Consider the following 22,684-nt stretch of genomic DNA (forward strand, 5'->3'; position numbering starts at 1 on the left):
GGAGTGAAATGAAAACAAATATTTCCTTACTACAGACTTGATAAAGAGAAGACACTCTGTAGATATCTTTCTTAGGGGCCCCATTGGTAGCTCGTAACAGTTTCTTTTTATGCATCACAATGCCCTGATCATTTCATCTTCTGATGGGTAGAAAGAGTCACCGGTTTTCCTCATAAATTTATTATTTTTTTCTGGGAAAGCTCCTGCAATGTTACTTTACTAACATTGTTTCTTTGCAAGTTAGGATTTTTAATGGAAGATGTAGAACAGCAACCTCCCCACAAACAGGTATTCTTCCAATTTAATTCTGTACTATAGACTAGACCATGCCCTGAAAAAGGCAGTGAGTTGTTCAGCTGGTGTAAGTGACCAAAAAGGCATTGTACTAGTCCCATTCAGCCAACCTGAGAACCGAGTGTATACTTCTGGCTCTGCCCTGTGAGATCTCACCACATACAAGCTATTTGTTTCTAATAGCAAAATAATAGCCACGAGGATGTATTTCATAAGGAATATTTTGAAACACATTTTTACGAATCATTCTCTTATGTGAGATGAAGTGACCCTCCTTTGGAGTAACAGGCATGCAAGAAAGTGGAGATTCTTACACTCATTTTCCCTGTGTTTCTGTTTCTTGTCTTTCTAGCGGGCTGTTCATTGCAATGATTGTGAGTCTGCTCTTCCTTGTGTTACTGAGGTTCACAGCTGGGGTTCTCTTCTGGATTTTCATCTTTGGTGTGATTGGAATTATAGGTTATGGTAGGTGTAACCTTCTAGCCTCTGAGGCTATTTTTCCTTATTTCTTATGTTTGGGCAAGGAAAAGCAGTAATTACATCAATTAAATGCTACAATTGGGAGAATTAATGCCTAGTTTTAGACACAGTTAAATGAGAAGGGCTTAAATGGCAGCGCAATCAGCTGTGCAGATACTTGGCACCAGATATAGTAACCTGAATTATCTACCCACAGTATGCTTAGTCTGTATTCACTTGTACTGATACTTCTTTTCTATCTATGTGATAAGTGACTAGTCTCACAGTAGCGCATTTTTGGTTTTTGCTTACCTGACATGCTAAGGACAAAACACTTGGCTCGTAAAACATTTTTTTTAAAAACTAGTCTTTGCACTGTTCAGAAACATTCATTTTATACTGATTTTTTTTTAAAAGGCATCTGGCATTGTTACTGGGAGTATGATCATCTTAAAGGAATACCTGGATCTGACCTCACTGTTTACGATATTGGATTCCAGACAGACTTCAGAGTGTACCTGCAACTGAGGCAAACATGGTTAGCTTTTAGTAAGTGCCCTTTAAGCTTGGTATCTGTTAATGGATATTCAGGAGAATCAATCACTGTCTTGCTACAGTTGCTGTCTTATTAAATCTCCTCCTCTACGTGTGTTGCTCAGACAAGTCAGCAGAATTCTCTTTGTGTTGTGCAAAAATCTATGTTTTTTGTAAGGAGACTAGTATATTTGTAAGGGGACATAATGCAACCACACTAGTGATGAAAGTGAAAAAAGTGGTGTTGCTAGCATTCCACTTCCTATGTGTTCAGTCTTCATGATGGGGAAGTAGCAGGCAGTAACTTAAGTTAGTCCTGATGAAATTGCATAAGAAGGGACATTTTTCTCATCCCACTCTGTTTATTCTCCCTCTTTGAGGGCCCCAGAAATGAGATTAATATCTCTGCACATCTTTGTAGAACTGTTTACATTCGGGTCACTGAACTTTCTTAGGGGCTGATCTAAGATTCTGAAATGAACCATCGTAAATTTAATCACTCTTATTTTCAAAAATGCTTTATTTTCAAAAGTGCTTCATTGCCTTCTCTTATAAGGGCAGTGTGTTTAAAACAAAATCCTACTGGAACAAGACAGCCCGCAGCATACACATCCCTACCCGGGGAATGAGAGGCGGAAGAGAGAACAAATACCTGTCAAATATACATAACAGAAACACTGCTGCTCCCTATTGGTAGCTAGATTAACAGATCAGTAGTTTACTGCTTAAATCTCCTTTCTCTGCTTTGTGTCTTTGTTTAATTCTGTATTGGATCATAGAGCTTATGAGGCATCTTCTACATATGAATAGTAGGACTTCATCATGTTTTTCCTTGTAACTCTCCAAGCTCTTCTGCTGCCTGATTCTTAGCACCCAGTGCGTAGTTTGTCTAGAGGTCAGTGTCACTTTCAGATGAGTAGATTGAGATGCTCAGGAATTAAATTACTTTTCCAAAGTCACTCAGCAAACCAGTTAAATACCCTTGAAGAAAATATAGGTCCTCTTAATCCTAGCCTAGAACTCATCAAGTACTGACATTGTTTGCCTTTTTCACAATGTGTGGGACAAGCTACATTAACTTAACAGAGCTGAGCTGGAATGAGACCAACTTTAAAGAATCATAGAATCATAGGTTGGAAAATACCTCTAAGATCTTCAAGTTCAACCATCCACCCAACACCACCATGCCTACTAAACCATATCCCAAAGTGCCACATCTGTACATTTTTTGAACACCTCCAGGGATGGTGACTCAGCCACCTCGCTGGACAGCCTATTCCAATGTCTGACCACTCTTTCAGTAAAGAAAACTTATGTATTCCTTCATGGGGAACCCTATCAAAAATACGTGCTGAAATGCCTGTACAAAAACTTTGTTCTGAACAAAGTCAGTGGCTCTGAGCACCACAGTGGTCACTTGTCACCTGCAGTTCTGATGACTAGGGGTACTGATCATACTTGAGATCACAATTTAACATCCTCTGTGACTGTCTGGGTCTGGATTCTGAGACTATGTCTAAGCTATGGGACCTGAAGCCAATTCCCATGTCCCTTTGAAAACCTCCAGACAAGCCACAGCTTAGGGATGCTGTCTCTTCTGTCTTCCTTTACCTCCACAAAACTGCTTGGTTTCAGCTGGAGGAGACAGGTCCTGCTGTGTGCAACCATCCACAACTGCTGGGCTGGTTTAAATGTTGTGTAACCATCTGAAGCACCACGAATTAATGGGTATGTCTTAGAGTCAGAGGAGATGTGCTTCAGACATTAAAGACTCTGTCTTCTCTAGATGAAGTCCAGAGAATTTTTTTCTTTCTACTGCAGAAGTAGGTTTTGAACTGACACAAATAGAAATCAGACTGAAGCAGAATCTTTAAGCCAGATCTGGGTTATGATCCAAACACTACTTGTGACTAAGAGAGGAAATGTTCTGGGACATGGTGCTCTCAGCTGTCTGACCTCAGAGCAAGTTTGTATGATACCAGCAGCACAATTTGAAGGTGAAAATATTTTGTCCAAAACTGTCCTATCTTAGCCTCTTCTCTTTTTTTTACTCAAAGGAGGTGAAAGGAGCTTATGCCAGGTTAACACTCAAATGAACTTATTGATTTGAGTACATCTAAATGTTGGAATAATATATATCAGAAAAAGGTGCTCTTCATGAAAAAGTTGACTCTTCGTCTCCTTTTATTTATTTTATTGTATCTAAATACTACAAATTAGCAGCATTCGAGTATAAACACGCTAAATGCTCGTTTATGAAAACTAGTATTTGTTAAGGCTGAACTGTATCTAAGGCCAAATACTACAGTCACATTTAAGTAAATTATTATGTTTGTCTGAGAATTGTATGTTCCATTTTTCTTCTAAAATTATGAATGCTAATGTCAGGGTCCTATGCATTCTGACTAACTCTCTGCATGTAGATTTCCCTACACTGGAACTTACAAAACTATGAAATGGGATTGAAGATTGGCAGGTGCAGTGAGAGAAGGAGAGAACTGGTCTAGCAGAGAATTTTACGGAGCTCATGGGCAATAGTGTAAAATACAAAGAAAAAAAGACAATTTACAGAAGCAGCATATTGGTTCAATTCTTGATAAATCTAACGGGTTTTGTTTGTTTGTTTGTAGTGATAATACTTTGTGTTGTTGAGGTCATAATCATACTGATGCTGATCTTCCTGAGGAATCGGATCCGGATTGCTATTGCACTGTTGAAGGAAGGTAGTAGGTATGTTTGTCTGATTTTAATATATTTTGAATTTATTAAATGATCTCTGGAGTACACTCTTCTTGAGCTTCTCTTGCACTACCAAAGGGAGAAAGTTGGGAGCTGATGTACAACACTGGATTTATTGAGCCGAACAGGTAGTATAAGGAATGCCAGTTCTCTGCTGATGAGGTTGTGCTAGTAAGAGCTTTCTTTTATGCAGTGAGACGTTTCTTATCTCTCAGCTCTCTGCCTTAAGAGTACATATGCTGTTAGTGGTACCACATATCTGCAGTGTAAGAAGGTGTATAAGCAGAAATGCTAAGTGTGATACACTGTTAATAGGAGCCTGAGACCTATAGCTGCCAACTTTGCTCTGTCATTAGATTGTCTCCAAAGTGACATACTAGTGGTAGAGGACTGGTGTTGTTTTGGCTGTGGCGTTATTTAGGAAAGACTGGATTCTTCTGGCTCCAGTCAAACTTTTGTGTGGACATGCAGAAATCTGCAGGGAGAAAAGGAGCTTTCCGTGACCAGACATTGTAATATGGTGCAGTCCAGGATACTTTTCAGCTCTGAGTAAAGAAGAAAGCAGAGAAGGCTAGGAGAGTTGAAGGCCTGGGAGATCTCTTCATTTTGTGTTTCCTGAAAACTGCCCAGAATTTGTTCACAGTGGTTCCTGTTTTACACAGTGCCAACATTCAGGTGGTTTTTTTGTTTTTGTTTTTTTTTTAGTGGGAATATAACAACGGACAAATGGACTTAAAACGTCAGGCCCTTGGATTTCATTGCAGATAGGCTAAGGTCTCACAGGGCTTGGAAGTAGACCTCTGTTGTTAGAGCACATAGAATTAGCTCTGAGTTTATCTGTGTGCACTTGCTTGTAGTTTTCTGCCATCTTCATTGACAGTGTAGTTGTCAGGAATCAGGATTTTGGATTTTTGTAATGGGATTAAGAAATACTGATGTTCTACATTCAGCCAGGTACCTGTTTTCTCTCTTATGCTACTGTGTAATTAGAGCATAGCAATTAGTTTTGGCAGCACTAAATTATACTCTTTAATTTCTGTTCATTAAAATCCAGGAACTTTTTACACTCTGCAACACTTTTGTTCACAACCTTGACAGGTAGAAGGATTTCAGAAAGTTCACAAACTTCCTGCTGAGAAGTAATAACACTTTGTATTTTTTCAGCAGCATGGAAAGGTCTCTTGAGGATGATGGTTTTGCTCTCATGCATAATACGTGAGGGGAAACACTGTACATGGTTACTGTAAACCTAATGACCATGCCCTGTGTTCAGGAAGATGAAAAATAAGCTGCTAATGACTGGAAATCAAATTACATTTTTCAATAGCTTTTAACTACTCTTTCAAAAATATTACAATTATAATGCCAATAATTGACTTGAAATCCATAGTTAGAAACAATTAACAGTTGTTACTCAGTTTGGCGTAACTGTCCGTGGTCTTAGTGGTAACTAAGAGGCCTACCATGAGCTGCTGAACACTGGTGATGTGTAGTGACTGTTTCTCAGACAGCAAAAGGCTGTGTCCTCCTGTGTGACTCTCAATGGACTTTTACAGCTCTAGACTCAAACAGAAATTGATGTGTTGCTCTTAACCTCTTGATTGCACATGACAGTTGCCTTGCATTCCCCCCAGCATTTACTAGTTTAGCAGCAGGAACTGAGTAAATTTGTCTTCTTTTACATTCTGGAAACTGCCTCCTGTAAAAGAAATAACATCATAGAATCATAGATAAAAACAAATAGATAGATACAAACAAATAGCATCAGAAGCGCCACAAGTCATAGGAGAAATACTATAGCAAATAATAAGGCACAAAAAAGGCTTGTGATAAGCTTACAGGGTCACTGGAAAGAAAATTTAGAGTAACGGCAAGAGGCAGATGACAGGAGTGTAAAGAGAACCAACCTGTAAGCTTCAGTGAACAAAACACATGCTCGCTGAAATCACATCCAGTGAGATACCCAGCTGGAGGTGTTTGCCTCTGAGATAGCTGCAGCCAGTTTGCCCAGAGGGACTGTATCCACTCACTCTCTTCCAGAGGAGTCATCTGTGGCAGAGTAGGAACTGGCATACTCAAGTTCCTGCTCATTAGTCACATTCTAGCCACAAGAAGTATTAGTAGAATGTCAGCCTATAAAACATCAGCCTGGATGTTAAAAGAAGGCCTCTAAGCTGCCAACAGTGAAAGGCCATTATTCTTTCTGCCTGCCAACAACCAAAGGTGAACACCACTCATTTATGGCACATGCAAGCAAGTAACATAGTCACAGGAAGGTATTAGCCTGTCCTGGCATTACAAAAGCAAGGTGAATGTCTCTGCCTCAAAATAGGACTTCAGGCAGGAAAGGCGCTGGGAACAGAGTCCTCAAACACAAAGTAGCAAGAGGTAATTTCAGATGTGTAGGATCTGAGGGAAGAGCATAGGAGCTGAGCAAAGTGGGACAAGGAAAAAAAGGGTAATGTCTGCAGCATTCAGCAATGAGATATGACTGAAATGGGTTTGTCACCTGGAAAGAGCTGGATCTGTGAAGCAATAATAGAGAAGGAGAAAGTAGAAGACAGGCTTGAACATGCCGAATTGGTAAAGTTGACTGTAGTGCTGCCAATGGAAGTGGAATGATAGAAATGGCAGTGAAGATGTGAAGACTTTTGAAGAAAGAACCTGCAGTATTCTGAGATCCCAGCACTGGATTATGCTACCACTATCAACAAGTAGCTCAAAGTAAAAAGGATGATGCTAGAAGAGGACTAATAGAAAGCTTGGTTCTTAAATTGTTGTAGCTTACTGATATGTTTTGTTTCTTTTGTAGGGCTATTGGCTATATAATGTCTACATTGTTCTACCCAGTTGTCACCTTCATACTCATTGCAATTTGTATTTCTTACTGGGCTGTGACAGCCGTGTATCCTTCTGTCTGTGTACATCTTTGGAGGAACAGTCTTCTGGTCTGCAAGACCAGATAATTCTCTGCTATTTCACCTTAACCAAGCCAGCAGGAAGAGGGCTATTGGGTTACTTAGCACTTGCTGCACTGATGCACTCGTCCTTACTGCACATTTGTATATGATGTACAAACTCGACAGTGAATTTAAATTGGTTAAAAAGAACTGGACTAAAATTCATGCCAAGGCAGGAGGATCGTACAAGGCCTTGTGTACTACATAAGGTTGACCTTAAGAGGTAAACAAGAGCCCTCAGCAAAGAGTGAATATGGCCTTTAATGTGCTGCATGCTTTATAGGCCTAATGTTAATGGTCTCTTAGTTACCTGGGGATGGGGTGGGCTCCAGGTGTGTTATGTTCAGAGAAATACAGGAAAGGAGTGAGAGAACATACAGTGCACTGAGTCCTTTCTAAATTACATAACAGCAACCACTGGCTGTTTGTTCTCACAACAGCAAGGGTTTGGCAAGTTATCAGAAAGGAGAAAATTGCTTTTTGAAAACAAATTGTTCTTTTACATACAAAGAGGGTCAGTTATTGCTGTTCAGGACAATGTTAATTTATCCTTATGCTCTGTGTCTACTTCCACCAAAATACAAACTGTCAAAGAACTACTGCATAATCTGCCTCATCAAAGGTAGATGTGCAGGAGAGACTGAGTCAACTTTCACCGTTATTCCCCTTGCCTGTTCAGGTCAGGGGTTATTACAGCTGCACGATGGAGTTTGCCTTAGTTCTTTAAGTAATGTGAGTATTCAGTCTTGTCTATCAATCCTTCATATACATCTCTGCATAGCAAGAGCAGTTTTTCTTTATCTGCACAAGTTCATTAGAGCTAGTGGTTACCCCCTGCAGAATCCGAAGTTGCTCAAAGCCTACAGTTCTGTGAGTCCTCCTTAAAATATTTCATTCAGTTTTCTGGCTACATCAGGAGAACCCATGTATAAAGTAATGGCTAATCAAACACTGTGCAAGTATGCAAACCTGACTTGTGACCCAGAGGTAAGCATAACAAGTATTTACCTATAGTGAGAGCTATAGTAATTGCATTTCTTAATTCCTATTAAATGCAATGCTAGTAGAAAATGTGCGTATTTTAAGTAAAGATTCCTCATGTTAAAGCTGAAAATAGTACTTAGTGTTCAGATAAGACTTCTTTATTCAAAGCAATTTTAGACATAAGTTTTTCTAATTTTTCTGCTAAACTGTCCTGTGAGGCAGGTGAATATTAACCGTTCTAATTTACAGAGTGAGAAAGGAAGACACAGAAATACAGGTTTATTTGGAAATGTGTTCTTGAATTCATGAGGATTCTGTTTTGTGGTCCTCTAAAGGCAATGGAAGACTTTGAAAGCTGTGTCTCAAACTTGCCCAAGGACTAGCCATGTTTTGACGCAGAGGCTTAGCTTCCTTTGGCACAGCAATGAACTTTACAAAGCTCCAAAAATATCTGGGGTTTTTTGTTGTTGTTTGTCTTCAGTCAAATGTTTTGACTTGACTGTGGGGTTGAATTTAAGTATTTTTTGAAAACTAGAAATATTTATCAAATGTTGTATTGGAGTTCTTTTCAGGTGTTTAAATTTCAGTGTGCTGCTGTGGTTATGTATATCCCAAACAATTCCCCACCCTCCTAATGTCTGAAAACAAAGAAAGCGATTAGAAATTGACTGGGTTTGTTTCATGCCCAAACTGAGAAAATACATGAAATGAACAACAGAAATAGGGAAAAGTAATTCAGTGTAAAGACTACTCCTGTTTTAATACTCCGAGATAGGTAAGGGAAGTTGTGACCGCATCCACAGCTTGTATAAAATGGCATAGCTCGGTTGATTTCAGTTCAACTGTAGTGATTTACCTGAACTGCAGATGTAGTGTCTAGTTTTCAAATTTCATTTTTTTTAATGTGAGCACATTTTCTTTAATGAAACTGAAGCAGTTTTGTATCTTAAAAGTACATATCTGAAATCAAATTCTATTTATGTCAGTTTCAGGCATGTGGTGAACAGCTCTGTTTGCTAGCTGCGTAGTTTGAAGTTAAGCACCTGCATAAGACATTAATATGAATCCTTAAATATGTAAACAGCTTACATAGTACTGGAGTGCAGTGTTGAATGAGCTAATGAAACATCAAGCAGAATTACATTATTTGTATTAAGCTGCTAAACTTCAGAGCCCGTATACACAGAATTCATTGCTAATCATTGTGTTGTTTATTTTTCTTTCTGTACAGACTTTCAACACAACCAATGTGACTAAATTGTGTCCGGGTGCTCAGTGTACTTTTGCTTTTTATGGTGGAGAAAGCCTGTACCATAAGTACATCTTCATCTTCCAGTTAGCCAATGCCTTTGTCTTTCTCTGGCTGGTGAACTTTGCAATTGCACTGGGTCAGTGTACCCTTGCTGGTGCCTTTGCCTCTTATTACTGGGCCTCTCGAAAACCAGCTGATATTCCACTGTGGCCGCTCTTCTCTTCATTTGGACGAGCAATACGGTAAGACTGTGGAGCTTGATGTGAGCCTTGTCATGTGTCCAAGTGTTCTTTTTACATCTAGGGAAGCCAGATGTAGAATATCAAATGAAAATGGGTAGTCAGTGTTGTAGTTTAATCTCGGTAGGCAGCCAAGCCCCACCCAGCCACTCGCTCACTCCCCCTGGGTTGGGATGGGGGAGAGAATCGGAAGAGTGAAAGTGTGAAAAAGTGTGGGCTGAAATGAAGACGATTTAATAAGTAAAGCAAAGCTGTGTGTGTGATCAAAACAAAACAATGAATTAATTCTCTGCTTTCCATTGGTGGGCAGGTGTTCAGCCATCTCCAGGACAGCAGGGCTCCATCATGCGTAACAGTGACTTGGGAAGACAAATGCCATAACTCTGTATGCCTCCCTTCTCCTCCTCCTCCTGCCCGCCAGCTGTTATTGCTCAGCATGACACCATACGGGGTGGGATATCCCTTGGGTCAGTTGGGGTCAGCTGTCCCGGCTGTGTCTCCTCCCAACTTCTTGTGCACCCCCAGCCTGCTTGCTGGTGGGATGGGGTGAGGAGCAGAAAAGGCCTTGATGCTGTGCAAGCAGTGCTCAGCAATAGCTAAGACATTGGTGTGTTATCAACACTGTTTTGGTCACAAATCCAAAACATAGCACTGTACAAGCTACTATGAAGAAAATTAACTTTAGCCCATCCAAAACCAGTACAGTCAGAAAAATGTAGTTGTTAGGGGGAGGCTGAATCCTGTAACCCAGTAGTGGCAAGGCTGCTGCAACTCCATGCCCCCAGGTCCAACAAGACCAAGCAGGTATTCCCAGTAGGCACACACGTATACAACACTTATATACACAGCTGGCCTCTCCGATCGACAGACAGACACAGCACTCACACAAACACCAACAGCACCAATGGCTTCATACTGTTCTCTCTCTGGCAGATCAGGAGGAAGGGCCATTAGTATATGTAATCCCCACTAATGGACCATCCTTCAGTTATAATTTTATTTATATGTATATATGAACACACATGCACATACATACATAATTTTACATATACATATATGCGCAACATAACAGTCATTTATTGTGTTTTAGATACCATACGGGTTCGCTGGCATTTGGAGCCTTAATTCTTGCAATTGTCCAGCTTATTAGAGTAATATTGGAGTACTTGGATCACAAACTGAAAGGTGAGATTTATGAATCTGATCTAGGTTACCAAGACCTCCTTTGGTAAATTACTTCCTTACTTTCCCAAGATGCTTTTTCAGCAACGAAAAGAGATTAATTCCACATTGTTTTTTAACCATTGTAGTTCCATTTGAAGCTAGTGAATTTGTGCTGATTTACTCCAATTGAGTCTGTGTCTTCGGGAAATTAATGCAAAGTTCATGCAGGATGTGGATCTGATCTAACTGAAAGCTAGTGAGCTAAATTTGGTTGAGAAAGAGGGTCCATACCTAGAAGAAAGGAAATTATGTTTCTGCTTTTGTCACCAGTTGAGATTTTTTTCTGAATAGCTTGCTATGTTCTGAAGAGTGTTCATAAGTTTTATGTATGATGTACTCTCTCCTTTATTTCAGGTACACAGAACTCCTTCACTAGATTTCTACTCTGCTGCCTCAAATGCTGTTTCTGGTGTTTGGAAAAATTCTTAAAATTTATAAACAGAAATGCCTACATCATGGTATGTGCTGTCTCCGCATGTGGTCTCACCTATCTGGGACACTGAAATACCCTAGCCACTACTAGCTGGTCAACAGCCAGCAGTGCTAGAATCTGCTGAATAAGTAATGGGATTTATGGGAGTTTTCAGGAAATGCATGTGGTCCTACCATGAAAAAGTAAGATCTTTTTTTTTCTTCTTCTAAACTCAGCCTCTTTTCATGCCTGTCCTCGTCCATCCCCCTAACCCCACAAAGTAAGTGGGAAGGTATGGCATAATTGGTTAACTGCCCCTCTGATTCAGCAACAGAAATACTGATTTGAACAGGAATTATTACCTTGTTCCACATTGCATGTTGATGACACTTGTGTGTGGAGGCAGTGTTTGAATAAGGGGATCAGGAGGCATGTGGTATCTGTATTTCCTCCCTGGAAGTTAAAAGCACAAATTCTACTAGCAGTAGCAGTGATATTACTCTAAAATAACCCTCCTTAGCTTCCAGAAGAGAAATTCCAGATTTTCACCTGAATAAACATACACAGATTTCAGGCTAGGATGTTCTGACTTGAAGCAATTTCAGTGATGGAATGGTACAGTCGTGGACTTGTTATCTCAAGGGACATGGATGTAACGAGTCTGTTATAACCCATGTTCATGCAATTGATGTTTCAAATTAATGCCATCTTGAAGTATTCTTTTTTACTATCTTGTTTACAGTTGGTAAACTGACTGCATTAAGAGCTGTTCTAGTATATCTTACCCTTGTGGACACTTCCAGAAAGAAGAAATGGTTTTGTTCCTGAATAATTTCAGCAGCTTTACTGCTGTGCTGATGTAAATCCACTGACTTTGATACTGATATTACTGATTTCTTCTTAACTGAGAGCAGCATCAGGTCCAGGGAGATAACTACAGAGGTCAATTCATTTCTGCTCTACAAGTGCCTGTTCCTTTCCACTGACTGTAAATCTAGTGTAGGTAACTAGCAAAGTGAGAAGAATCCCTCAGCAAGTACCTTACTTGCTCTACTTGGCAACCTAAGTACAGAGTCTACTGCTTGCGAGATCAGCAGGGGTGGCATGCTCATCACCAGCTGATTTGAAGGGGAAAGATGGATAATATTCTGTCCCAGCCTGGTGGGAAGCATTGAGAGGTAGCAGGTGACTGGGGGGAAGTTCTGTATGTTCACCTGAGTTTCAAAGCCACATATTAGAGAGGACTGTGCATTACACGCAGTAAGATTCTGGCATATAAGGAGATATCCTAACCATTTAAAATACTTAATAGCTACTATTATTTTGCAGATTGCCATATATGGTAAAAACTTCTGCACCTCGGCAAAGGACGCATTCTTTTTGCTCATGCGGAATGTGGTGAGGTAAGGGGGCTATCTCCCAGTCCTTGGAAGTGTCAGGATTTCCTGCTGTTGCACTCTGAAGACACACTTCTTTCCGCTCCCACATCTGCTCCAAATATTACTGTAAGCTGCTTCTGTCCTCAGACATGACTCTTACTTCTAACACTCAGTGTGTAGCAGCAGGCTGTCAAGCACAGTAACCTATGCAGAGTTGATATAATCAAACAGTTTTGTTGTGATTGCTCTTTCAAATTGGTAAGCACCCAGTAGACTGTAATAGTTCCTCCAAGGAACCAGTGGAGCCCCTGAGAGGAGATCTACAGGAATGGGGTGCTTATCATGTGCTCTATGCATGTTTCTTGAGCTTTGGTCCCCTCGCTGTCTGTGAAAAGGAAAGGAGAAAGACCTAACTCTTCAGATTCATCCAGAAAGCTTAGGGGGTGTCACAGAGTGGCAGTAGAGAGAGTATTTGCTCACAAAACTAGTATCTTTAGCGTAACCAGATCTCCCCTGGTGCTGGGAACTCCCCTGGCCCTTTTCCCCACTACCAAGACTCCTGTCAAACTCCCTGTTCTCATCGGTACTTTTCTTCATTGCTTCTGGCTCTTCCTGTACTACTGTGAGATCAAAAAATAATGGGAGAATACTGTAGGAGCAGGCCATGTTGATACAATAGCAGACAATCTAACTACCAAGCAAGAGACACAGTAAAACTGGTTAGGTGGTTTAAATTATTACGTGAAGCACTGGGAGGAGGAGAGGAATGGAGCAGGAGGCTGAAAGACAGGAAAATGGAAATGATGCTTAAGGAAGAAGAGGAAAGAGTTGGAGATGGGAGAATGGAGTGCATTCAGTCCATTAACAAGTGTTAATATTGGCACAGTGGTGTCCACACCATGTAGTGCCTGTGCAATTGGAAAGAGAAGCTGCCTTCGTTTCCTTTCAGAACATCACCTCACTGTCCTTTTGCTTTTGCTCTTAATCAGTAAAAGCAATAGCTAAAAGACAGGCATATAATTTTTTTTGTTTCAAATGGAGATTGTTTTACGTTGTGTATTTTGCTAATTCTGAATTCTAACAGGTTAATGATGATTTGTTCTCTTTAATGTTTCTTAATGTTTATTAATCATGGTAGTCGGTGCTGTGTATTACCATATCCATAGCCTTCAGCGATGTCAAGAGGCTGATGATACAAAGTTTGTTTTCCATCCCATTATTTTCCTGCAGTTTCTGATAAGACAGGCTGGCAAGATTTAGAGCAGAAACTCCCTGCTGTTGCTTTCTATGAGGGCTGCAGATTTACTGTCAATTTTTTTGCCCACCTTCATTCATTCATCTGTGACTGTCTCCCTGCTTTGAGGCCTCCTGCCTGCAGTGTTGTACCATGAGATCTTAAAATAGTAGATTCAGCATGTTATGGGGTCATCAAATGGGGCCAGACCAGGACCAAGTGAGAAGACGACCTACCAGCAATCTACACAAACATTGCTTTTTGTTTTGGTGTGTACTTTTCCTCTGCTGAGCTGGTTTATCTGTGACCGTAGTAGAAAGGCTGAAATAGAAATATTTTTATGTTTTGTTTTGTTTTGTTTTGTTTTTAACTAGCAAGATCAACAAACAGTCTTCAAGTGCTGTAGCAGTATTGCTGCATTAAGGCCTAACTCAACAAGAGGCTCAGTGCTTTTTTGCCTCATGGCTGTAACAAAGCCCATCTCAGTGTTGTGTTTCTACGTTCTTGTATTGTCAGCCAGGGGAATCATAGAATCATAGAATCATAGAAAGTTTTGGGTTGGAAGGGACCCCTAGAGGTCATCTACTCCAACCCCCCCACAGCAAGCAGGGACACCACTAACTAGATCAGGTTGCTCAGAGCCCTGTCCGACCTGGTCTTGAATGTTTCCAGGGATGGGGCCTCCACTACCTCTCTGGGCAACCCGTTCCAGTGTTTCACAACCCTCATTGTAAAGAATTTCTTCCTTATATCCAGCCTAAACCTACCCTGTTTTAGTTTAAAACCATTACCCCTCGTCCTGTCACTGCTGTCTCTACTAAAAAGATTGTCCGCATCTTTCCTATAGGCTCCCTTTAAGTACTGAAATGCTGCAATCAGGTCTCCCCGCAGCCTTCTCTTCTCCAGGCTGAACAAGCCCAACTCTCTCAGCCTGTCCTCATAGGAGAGGTGCTCCAGCCCTCAAATCATTTTTGTAGCCCTCCTTTGGACCCGCTCCAACAGTTCCATGTCCTTCTTGTGCTGAGGGCTCCAGAGCTGAACGCAGTACTCCAGGTGAGGTCTCACCAGAGCAGAGGGGCAGAATCACCTCTCTCGACCTGCTGGCCGCGCTTCTCCTGATGCAGCCCAGGACACGGTTGGCCCTCTGGGCTGCCAGCACACATTGCCGGCTCATGTCCAGCCTTTCGTCTATCAGTACCCCCAAGTCCCTCTCAGCAGAGCTGCTCTCGATCCTTTCGTCCCCCAGCCTGTATTGATAGTGGAGATTACCCCGACCCAGGTGTATGACCTTGCACTTGGCCGTGTTGAACCTCATGAGGTTCACACAGGCCCACCTCTCCAGCTTGTCCAGGTCCCTCTGGATGGCATCCCATCCTTCTGGTGTCTCGACCGTACCACTCAGCTTGGTGTCATCTGCAAACTTGCTGAGGGTACACTCGATGTCGCTGTCCATGTCATTGATAAATATATTGAACAGCACCGGTCCCAGTACGGACCCCTGAGGGACTCCATTCGTCACTGGTCTCCATCTGGACATTGAGCCGTTGACCACTACCCTTTGGCTGCGACCATCCAACCAATTCCTTATCCACCGAACGGTCCACCCATCAAATCCATGGCTCTCCAATTTAGAGAGAAGGATGTTGTGGGGGACCGTGTCAAAGGCTTTACAAAAATCCAGATAGATGATATCCATAGGTTTTCCCTTGTCCACCCTTGTTGTTACACCATCATAGAAAGCCACTAGGTTGGTGAGGCAGGACTTGCCCTTGGTGAAGCCATGCTGGGTGTCTCGAATCACCTCCCTGGCCTCCATGTGCCTTAGCATATCTTCTAGGAGGATCTGTTCCATGATCTTCCCAGGCACAGAGGTGAGGCTGACAGGTCGGTAGTTCCCAGGGTCTTCAGCAGAAGACAGTTTCTTGCTCATGTTTAGTCAATTATCTGTAGATTTCAGGAGAAATAATGCAAATATCTGGTTTGTGATGATTATGTATCATTTGTCCTTTGCTGAACAGAGTTGCAGTTCTGGATAAAGTTACAGACTTTCTTTTATTCCTGGGGAAAATTCTCGTTGCTGGTGGTGTAGGTAAGCTAATCGATTTTTTTCCAAATGGTATGTTCTATTTTCTGGTACCTACAAGTATGCCTGCCATATCTGTGTATGCTTAGGTAACAGCTGGAGGTTCTCATTGGTCTGACTATTTGGGAAGCTGTTCCTGTGTTTCTAAGATTTGCAAGATTGAACTAAAATATAGTCTTTCTTTCCCCCCCCCCCCCCGCCTTGCTTCCCCCCCCAGTGTTTTGTTGACAGCATGTTTTCCATAATTGCTTTTACTGCTCTTGCATGTGTTGCTGGCACAAGGACTTCTGCAGCCAAAGCATCATAGCTGGATCAAACCCAACTCACATCCAATAAGTCAGCCACAATTGTTCTCCTTTCATAAATACTGAAAAAAATTGCAAATGAGATTCACCTGGTAGAAGACAGCATGCATATAAGAGGAGGTGGCGCAGATCTGCAGGAAATGGGCCTGACGCTCTGCTATGTTCAAGCCCTTTATAGCTATAAGCTATAGTAAAAGAAACAGGATATTTCTAACACCCTTATATGGTTTTCATAGTTACCAGTAAATATCAAAATATATTATTCATGATTTCAGAAATTCAAGTTGGCAGTATTCCCTTACGGGTTTTCTAAATTGTCAAAGCAGTTTCAAAACATTAGTTTACAAATAACTGTATTTTGTATTCTGTATACTTTTAAAGATTACTAATGAATTAGACTTCTGTGAAAAGTTGAAAATTAGTACCAAGAACTGATCTAAAAAATTTTGCCATTACTGTGGAAGGAGTAACAAGTTTTATTTTAAACATATTCTCTGAAGTGTAAGCCATGAAATACTGAAAATAATGCATGTCTTCATCCTCTGAGAATAAATTCTTTGGGCAATTTGTGTTGTAGATGCATTGGTCTGTTTTAAACTTCTTGTACTTATCACTAGCACTGACATTTCTCCTTTTAATATGAAATAGTTAAGTGTTTATTCAAGCAATAAAATAGCAGAATTTTGCTCACTCTTATTTTAGAAAAGGTCCAGCCAATGGTCTCTGTCATCCCATGTCATTGTCTTGTGTAACATTATTTATTAATTTTGCTGTTAAATCCAGTAGAATGATGAAACAAAACAACTCATTAAAGTCTTTCTGGGCCCAGGAATGTCTTTATGGTAATTGATTCATTTACATATCTCTTCTGACAGAATACAGATCCAGCAGATAATTAGTGTTGAGGAACTTATTGTTTACTAACTCTTATTTAAACCAACCTTGGATCTTGTCTGTTTGTTTTGTCTCATCCATTCTTTAGGTGTTAGGAAATCAGAGTTAGCACAGGAATCACTGATCTTCTGTGCTTCTTGCAGGTGTTCTTGCATTCTTTTTCTTCACACAGAGAATACCAGTCTTCGCACAGGAAGCACCAACGTTAAATTACTACTGGGTGCCATTGTTGGTAAGGCAACCATCTAATCTCCTGAACGCGCAGGGCAGTTTGAGGTGCTCAGACTACTCAGGCATGATCTTGTAGCAGCTCCTGGTGTCCTCTAAGTGGCATGCTATCCACTGAAGTGAGGACTGATCTACACTCCAGTTGTCTTCATCCTTCAGGCAGAAGTGACACTGCAATGACTCTGCACCTTCAGAAAAATTAGGTTTCACATCTGCTTTGCTCAGACTTCCCAGACAGCAAAGGCTGGTGGTGAGGCACCGATGACAGCGTGGCTTCTAGTAGAAGGGACTTGTGAAGCGTCTCTGTCTCCTCTTGTAGCCCCTCTAGACTCTGGAACATCTCCAGGATGAGTGGTTCTTTAGAATAATCTTGGAGGACTTCAGAATATTCTTGGCATATATTCTCTTTGGTGGTTGAAATGGCTCCAATGGTTACTGCGCGTTAGGATACAGTGTCTTGAACCTGTGATCCCTTTCCACAGCAGCAGTAACCTTTGGTAGAATTACAGAGCTGCCATTAAATCATCCCAAATTTGCTTAGCAGACTAGGCTTCTGACTTGTGTTAACACTGCCACATTGATGCCAAACTAAATTTGGGGTTTTGTTGTGGTTTGTTTTTTGTAGACAGTTATTATTGGCTCCTACCTAGTTGCACACGGGTTCTTCAGCGTCTATGCAATGTGTGTCGACACGCTTTTCCTCTGCTTTTGTAAGTACTATGTTTTCTTTCACTAATACCTGCAAGTCATGGGAAGAGGAATAGAAAACCAGCTTATCCATTCCTTACAGAATTCTGGTGACATGCTAGCAGACTGTGAGAAAAATGGAACTGCTTCTGCTTTTCAGACTGACTCCTTGATGCATTTTTCAGTGCAGAAGTGTTTTAGTATTCAAATTTAATTTGTTTAGGTAACGGAAGGTAGCTATATGACTCATGGGGATATCTGGCTTTTGTTTTTCAGATGTTCTCTGACTTTTATAACAGTTTGCTTCTGAGTGCTTTGTAAAGAGCCCTGTACAGCAACAATTCACTCAAACCTCTTGTTAATAACAGTTATTCTTTGGTATATAGGTGGTCCTTTGTTTTCAACTTAGCCCTGAGCACAGTATTAGGCTGGATTACCTTCAAATTTGTGTGAAATATGATTTTTAAAACTGTCTGTCTCTTGGACCCCCCCAATGGCAAGCAATCATGGGCACTCTGAAAGGGACTGCTGTTCAATGTGTCCAGTCAGAGAATGCTAAAATCACAAAAGGAATCTATCGGTCTCGAATTAGCACATGATTATAAGAAGATGATGTGCTTATTAAAAAATACATTCTCTTTGCTAGATGTACCGAATTAAAGAAATAAAGATACAATTTTTCTATAATGAAAGTCATTCTGGCAGGTCGGAGTAGAAGTTACATGTCAATGATTGTTCTTGCAATTCGTGAGTGATTTGGAATAGTAAGGGAATACTGAAATAGTCATAGGCTTGTTCTGTCATATGCACAGTGGATCACTAAGGCAACATAAACATGGTAATACTGATTCTCCCCTTACATTATAATAAATTCTTTCCTTTAAACACTCACCTTCTTAACCCTGCTTCCATAGGAACTAAGGTCAGCAGTGATTCTAGAAATACTGGGTTGCCAAAGAATCACAGGAACAAAATCAGTCAGAAAGCTGAAAACTGATGTCTAATTGACATTTAATTGTGCCCTATTTATCTCAAGTTATGGATTTTGGTTCTAAACAAACATGGTCACAGGCAGATGTAGCGCTAATAACACTTCAATAAATAAGCTAAACTGTAAATAAATAAATGGTTACTATTATTTAGAATGAAATGGAAATTGATCAAACTAACAAAATTTAGAAAATGTGTTGGTGCACTCAAAATTTAACAGATTTTCTTTTTTATTTATTCCAAACACACACGGTATATACTGCCATGGAGAAACACTAAGATTAGCTTCCTCTGACCTCTTTGGCCATTGCTTACAACTAGTACTCTCTTTTTGGCTTTGGAGATACAGCTGTCTGCCTCTGCAGAGTTGCAGTTGTAGTGACTGTGCTTCACTGCACACTTCCTCCAGATTGCCCGTCAGTGTGAAATTGTTCACTGGTCTGCGACTACTGCATGGCATAAACATGGGGCTGAACCCAGGCCAGTGAGTTAGTCATGATATTCTGTAGGAAAAAAAGTGATACGTCTGCCTCGTTATTTTAAATTCATATTCTGTTTTGCTTCTATGCTTCCATTCAGTAATGGACAGTAGGAGATCATATAAAATATTATTCATTTGTGGCATCAGGTTTTCAAAATAACTTTACCTTAGGCAATAAAAAAGATTTCAGTTTTGAAAAGTGCTTAAATCCACAGCTCTCTGTGGGACAAATTTTCTAGAAAGAAGTAGCCAAAATGCCAGGCTTCAGTGGAGGCATGAGTGTTTCTGAAAATTTGCACCTATACTGCCAAACCAAAGAACTGGAGAATAAAAAGCATATATTGATGTCATTCAAAAATGACTAGATGTTTGGTTCTCTGCTTTGTGTAAAACCTCTTCAGCTTTGAGAAAACAGAAGTTTTACAGTGTCCTTCATCAACTTAACAATACAGCTAAATTGCCTTGATTGAGTTTTTTTTAACGTTGGGTCTTTTGCTCTCTCCTTTCTTCAATTTTCTGTGTTTGTGTGGTTGTACTGCTGTTTGCTCTTTTGGCTTCTTTTGCTGTGTAAATTCAGGTGAAGACCTAGAAAGAAATGATGGATCTACAGCAAAACCCTACTTCATGTCAGCCAGCCTTCACCGAATTCTAGGGAAGAAGGAACTAAGCCCTAAGAAGGCAGTGGGATAACATGCACAAAACCTCAACAGCAAAACAGTGTCACTTTTAAGCAAAACGTGTATAAAGTAGGCAAAAGTAAAAACTGTAAATGATGCTTCTGGTTAATGGGTGATTCTTTTTTCCTTTTGCTTGTATCTAAAAAAATGAGCAACATTGGTAATATTTAACTAGTTTAAATGCTTAAATTAGCAGCTGTGAAAACAAGGCCACATTTTAGTTTATAGAGTGCCTATGGGAAGGAAAATGTAAATTTGAAGCTTTTTTAAGTCTATAATGATGTTTTAATAACTTTTGTAACACAAGTTGCTGCCCTAGATGACAGCAGTTTTGATAATGTTTCTTTTTATAAGTGTATATTTGTAAAAGAAATTCAGGCGATTTTTTGAAAGCACTAACATATAACCTAATTAGCCATAAAAAGATAGTTCGAGACTCTCTAATTAACCAGGAGTTGGTACTGAATGTGTAAATATGGTGCTATAATTGTATTTTTTTGTACCAGCTGGTTCACAGCTATTTAAACTGTGATTATACATGCATTAATGATTCCCTATACTGAAAAAGTAGTGATATTTTAATCACTTCCATAACTGAGTCAGTCTTTTAAGAAATGATGGTACCCTGCAGGTCGCAAAGAAAGTAGTCAGAGAAGATGACAGTTGATACTGCTTAAAGTGAAGTTTTCTGTGAGCTGTGTTTAAAAGATGACATAACGGAGAGAAGGTCCCACAGAACTTGAAGTGACTTGTGGTTCACACAAATGAGGTTTTCGTCTGGTACAAGATGGTGAATGTATTATTTTTAGGTGATGTCTGAGAGAGATGCACTTGTGTTCATATCCCCCTGTCTCTAACGAGTCTCTGATTGTGTTCTATGTTATGAGGAAGTTGAGCTTCACTGAAAGGAAACCCAAATGCAGTCTTTTTTCCCTTGGAAGAAAGTCTTGGCTGTATACATGCACCGGGAATTCCGTTGCCTCTGCCTCTTAATAAGGGCCTCTTAATGAGACGCCGCAATGACCGTGCGGGTGCTGAGGGCCAGCTGTGCTCTCTCTTCGAGTCTCCAGGCTCTCAGTAGCTCACACAATGAGGTATTACGACATTGAACTTGAGTCTTCTCATGATGCAGAACTAATTATTTAGCTACTGAAAGATGCTCCAAAAGATTTAGTGTGCTTTTTGATGATTAAATTTGCATGGTCATTAGTACAAAATCTATTGGCAGAAAGCACATTAACGTTTGGTTCAGTTTTGTGACTCTTCCGTTAGGAGAACTGTCAATGAGGTTAGTAACAGCTCTGCTCATGGGAAAAGCCTTACGCTGGAGTGCTTCTCAAGTCTGTTACTGCCATGAGGTGAGCTGAAAAGGTTTTAATTTATTAGTGTCATGGATGCCCAAGGACACAACTGTACTGCGGCCTGCCCCTAGTTTTCATGCATTCCACTGTAGTGAATAAGATGTTCCATCACTGTTCGCTTTCCAGGAGAGGCGTGTGCTGTACCTCTGCCAGGTCTGTTACAGGAGTCCAGCGCCCGGAAATAATTTCTAGCCCCAGGAGTCTGTTGGTGTCACAAGGAGAAAGGCAAATTCTTTTCCAGATAATTTGAATGCAAGTTTCTGGGGAAAATCTACTGACAATCCACATCCCAAAGTGATTTTGCTCTCTAACATATGGCCACAGTTTGATGACTGTAATCGCAACCAAGGCAGAAATGCTGTCCCTCATGCAGCAGGTCTGGGGTCGCATTGATGCACAAGTGGTTACCATGCACGTGCTTGCAGTCACGGGCATGGTAGGACCTTGAAATCCTGTGAACTGAGGTGCAGGTGACAGGATGCTCAGGTGCGTGCTTTGTGACCCGTGGGCACTGCAGCCCTTTCCCCTGGACCAGAAATGAGTGGTTCAGTTTAGGACTCAAATAATGTGAAATAAAGGTGTATCGTTTCAAACAGAACTACCGATTGTGGCACCTTCAGTTTTCAATAACCCCTCTTGAGATACCCTCGAGTACACCTGACGTTCAGGAAGGGCCAAGAGACGTACCTTTGGAAAAGATCAGACTCTTGACTGATGAAGTTTTTCATCATTGTCATCATTCCTTTCTCACTATATGCATGGCATTGAATATGCACCCCACCCTCCCATTGTTCTAATCTCTTCTGAGAGTGAAGTCAGTAACTTTTTGTGGTACGTGTCACTGTTCTGCGATTAAAAAAGCTGCAGATCTGATCACAGTCCATGTGCTTAAGCTTTTTTTTTTTAATACCACTGTGTGATTAGTTTGCAGCTAAAGAAACTTCATTAAGTAATCTATATTTCTACTGCACTTGAGTGTCTTACTGGGAGCTCAACTGAAAAAGTGTATTTCTGAATACAGCGTGCTTTTTTTAATCATATGAATGTAACCATAGAGTTTACTAGTAATAGAACATAACAGAAATAGTATACAGTTATTTGATTAGAAGACTTTTGTAACAAGCCTATGCATTTACTAAAGGAATTTCTAAAAGTGGAAGTTTTAAATTGTATTATTATTTATATATAGTAAAAAAATATATATGTATAAATTTGTTCCACTCACTATTTTGTGAAATTGTTTAGAATGTAAGTGATCATCATTTCTG

At 40.5% G+C, this 22,684-nt stretch overlaps 1 protein-coding gene across 2 annotated transcripts in view; it reads left to right on the forward strand.

Annotated features, from left to right (window-relative positions):
* Positions 1-20,152, forward strand: part of SLC44A5 (solute carrier family 44 member 5) — an 86,363-nt gene extending 66,211 nt beyond the window's left edge. For both annotated transcript variants that reach the window (XM_075424199.1, XM_075424198.1), the window contains exons 10-22: positions 647-759; positions 1,171-1,302; positions 3,918-4,017; positions 6,839-6,931; positions 7,886-7,973; positions 9,202-9,464; positions 10,552-10,646; positions 11,040-11,143; positions 12,427-12,500; positions 15,729-15,799; positions 17,136-17,224; positions 17,846-17,930; positions 19,956-20,152. In XM_075424199.1, coding sequence (XP_075280314.1) covers positions 647-759; positions 1,171-1,302; positions 3,918-4,017; positions 6,839-6,931; positions 7,886-7,973; positions 9,202-9,464; positions 10,552-10,646; positions 11,040-11,143; positions 12,427-12,500; positions 15,729-15,799; positions 17,136-17,224; positions 17,846-17,930; positions 19,956-20,068 — 1,420 coding nt within the window. In that variant the 3' untranslated portion in view covers positions 20,069-20,152. The remainder of the gene's footprint in view (positions 1-646; positions 760-1,170; positions 1,303-3,917; positions 4,018-6,838; positions 6,932-7,885; positions 7,974-9,201; positions 9,465-10,551; positions 10,647-11,039; positions 11,144-12,426; positions 12,501-15,728; positions 15,800-17,135; positions 17,225-17,845; positions 17,931-19,955) is intronic.
* The last annotated feature ends 2,532 nt before the right edge of the window (positions 20,153-22,684 follow it).

Source organism: Opisthocomus hoazin, chromosome 6, assembly GCF_030867145.1.
Source record: "Opisthocomus hoazin isolate bOpiHoa1 chromosome 6, bOpiHoa1.hap1, whole genome shotgun sequence".
Lineage (NCBI taxonomy): Eukaryota > Metazoa > Chordata > Aves > Opisthocomiformes > Opisthocomidae > Opisthocomus > Opisthocomus hoazin.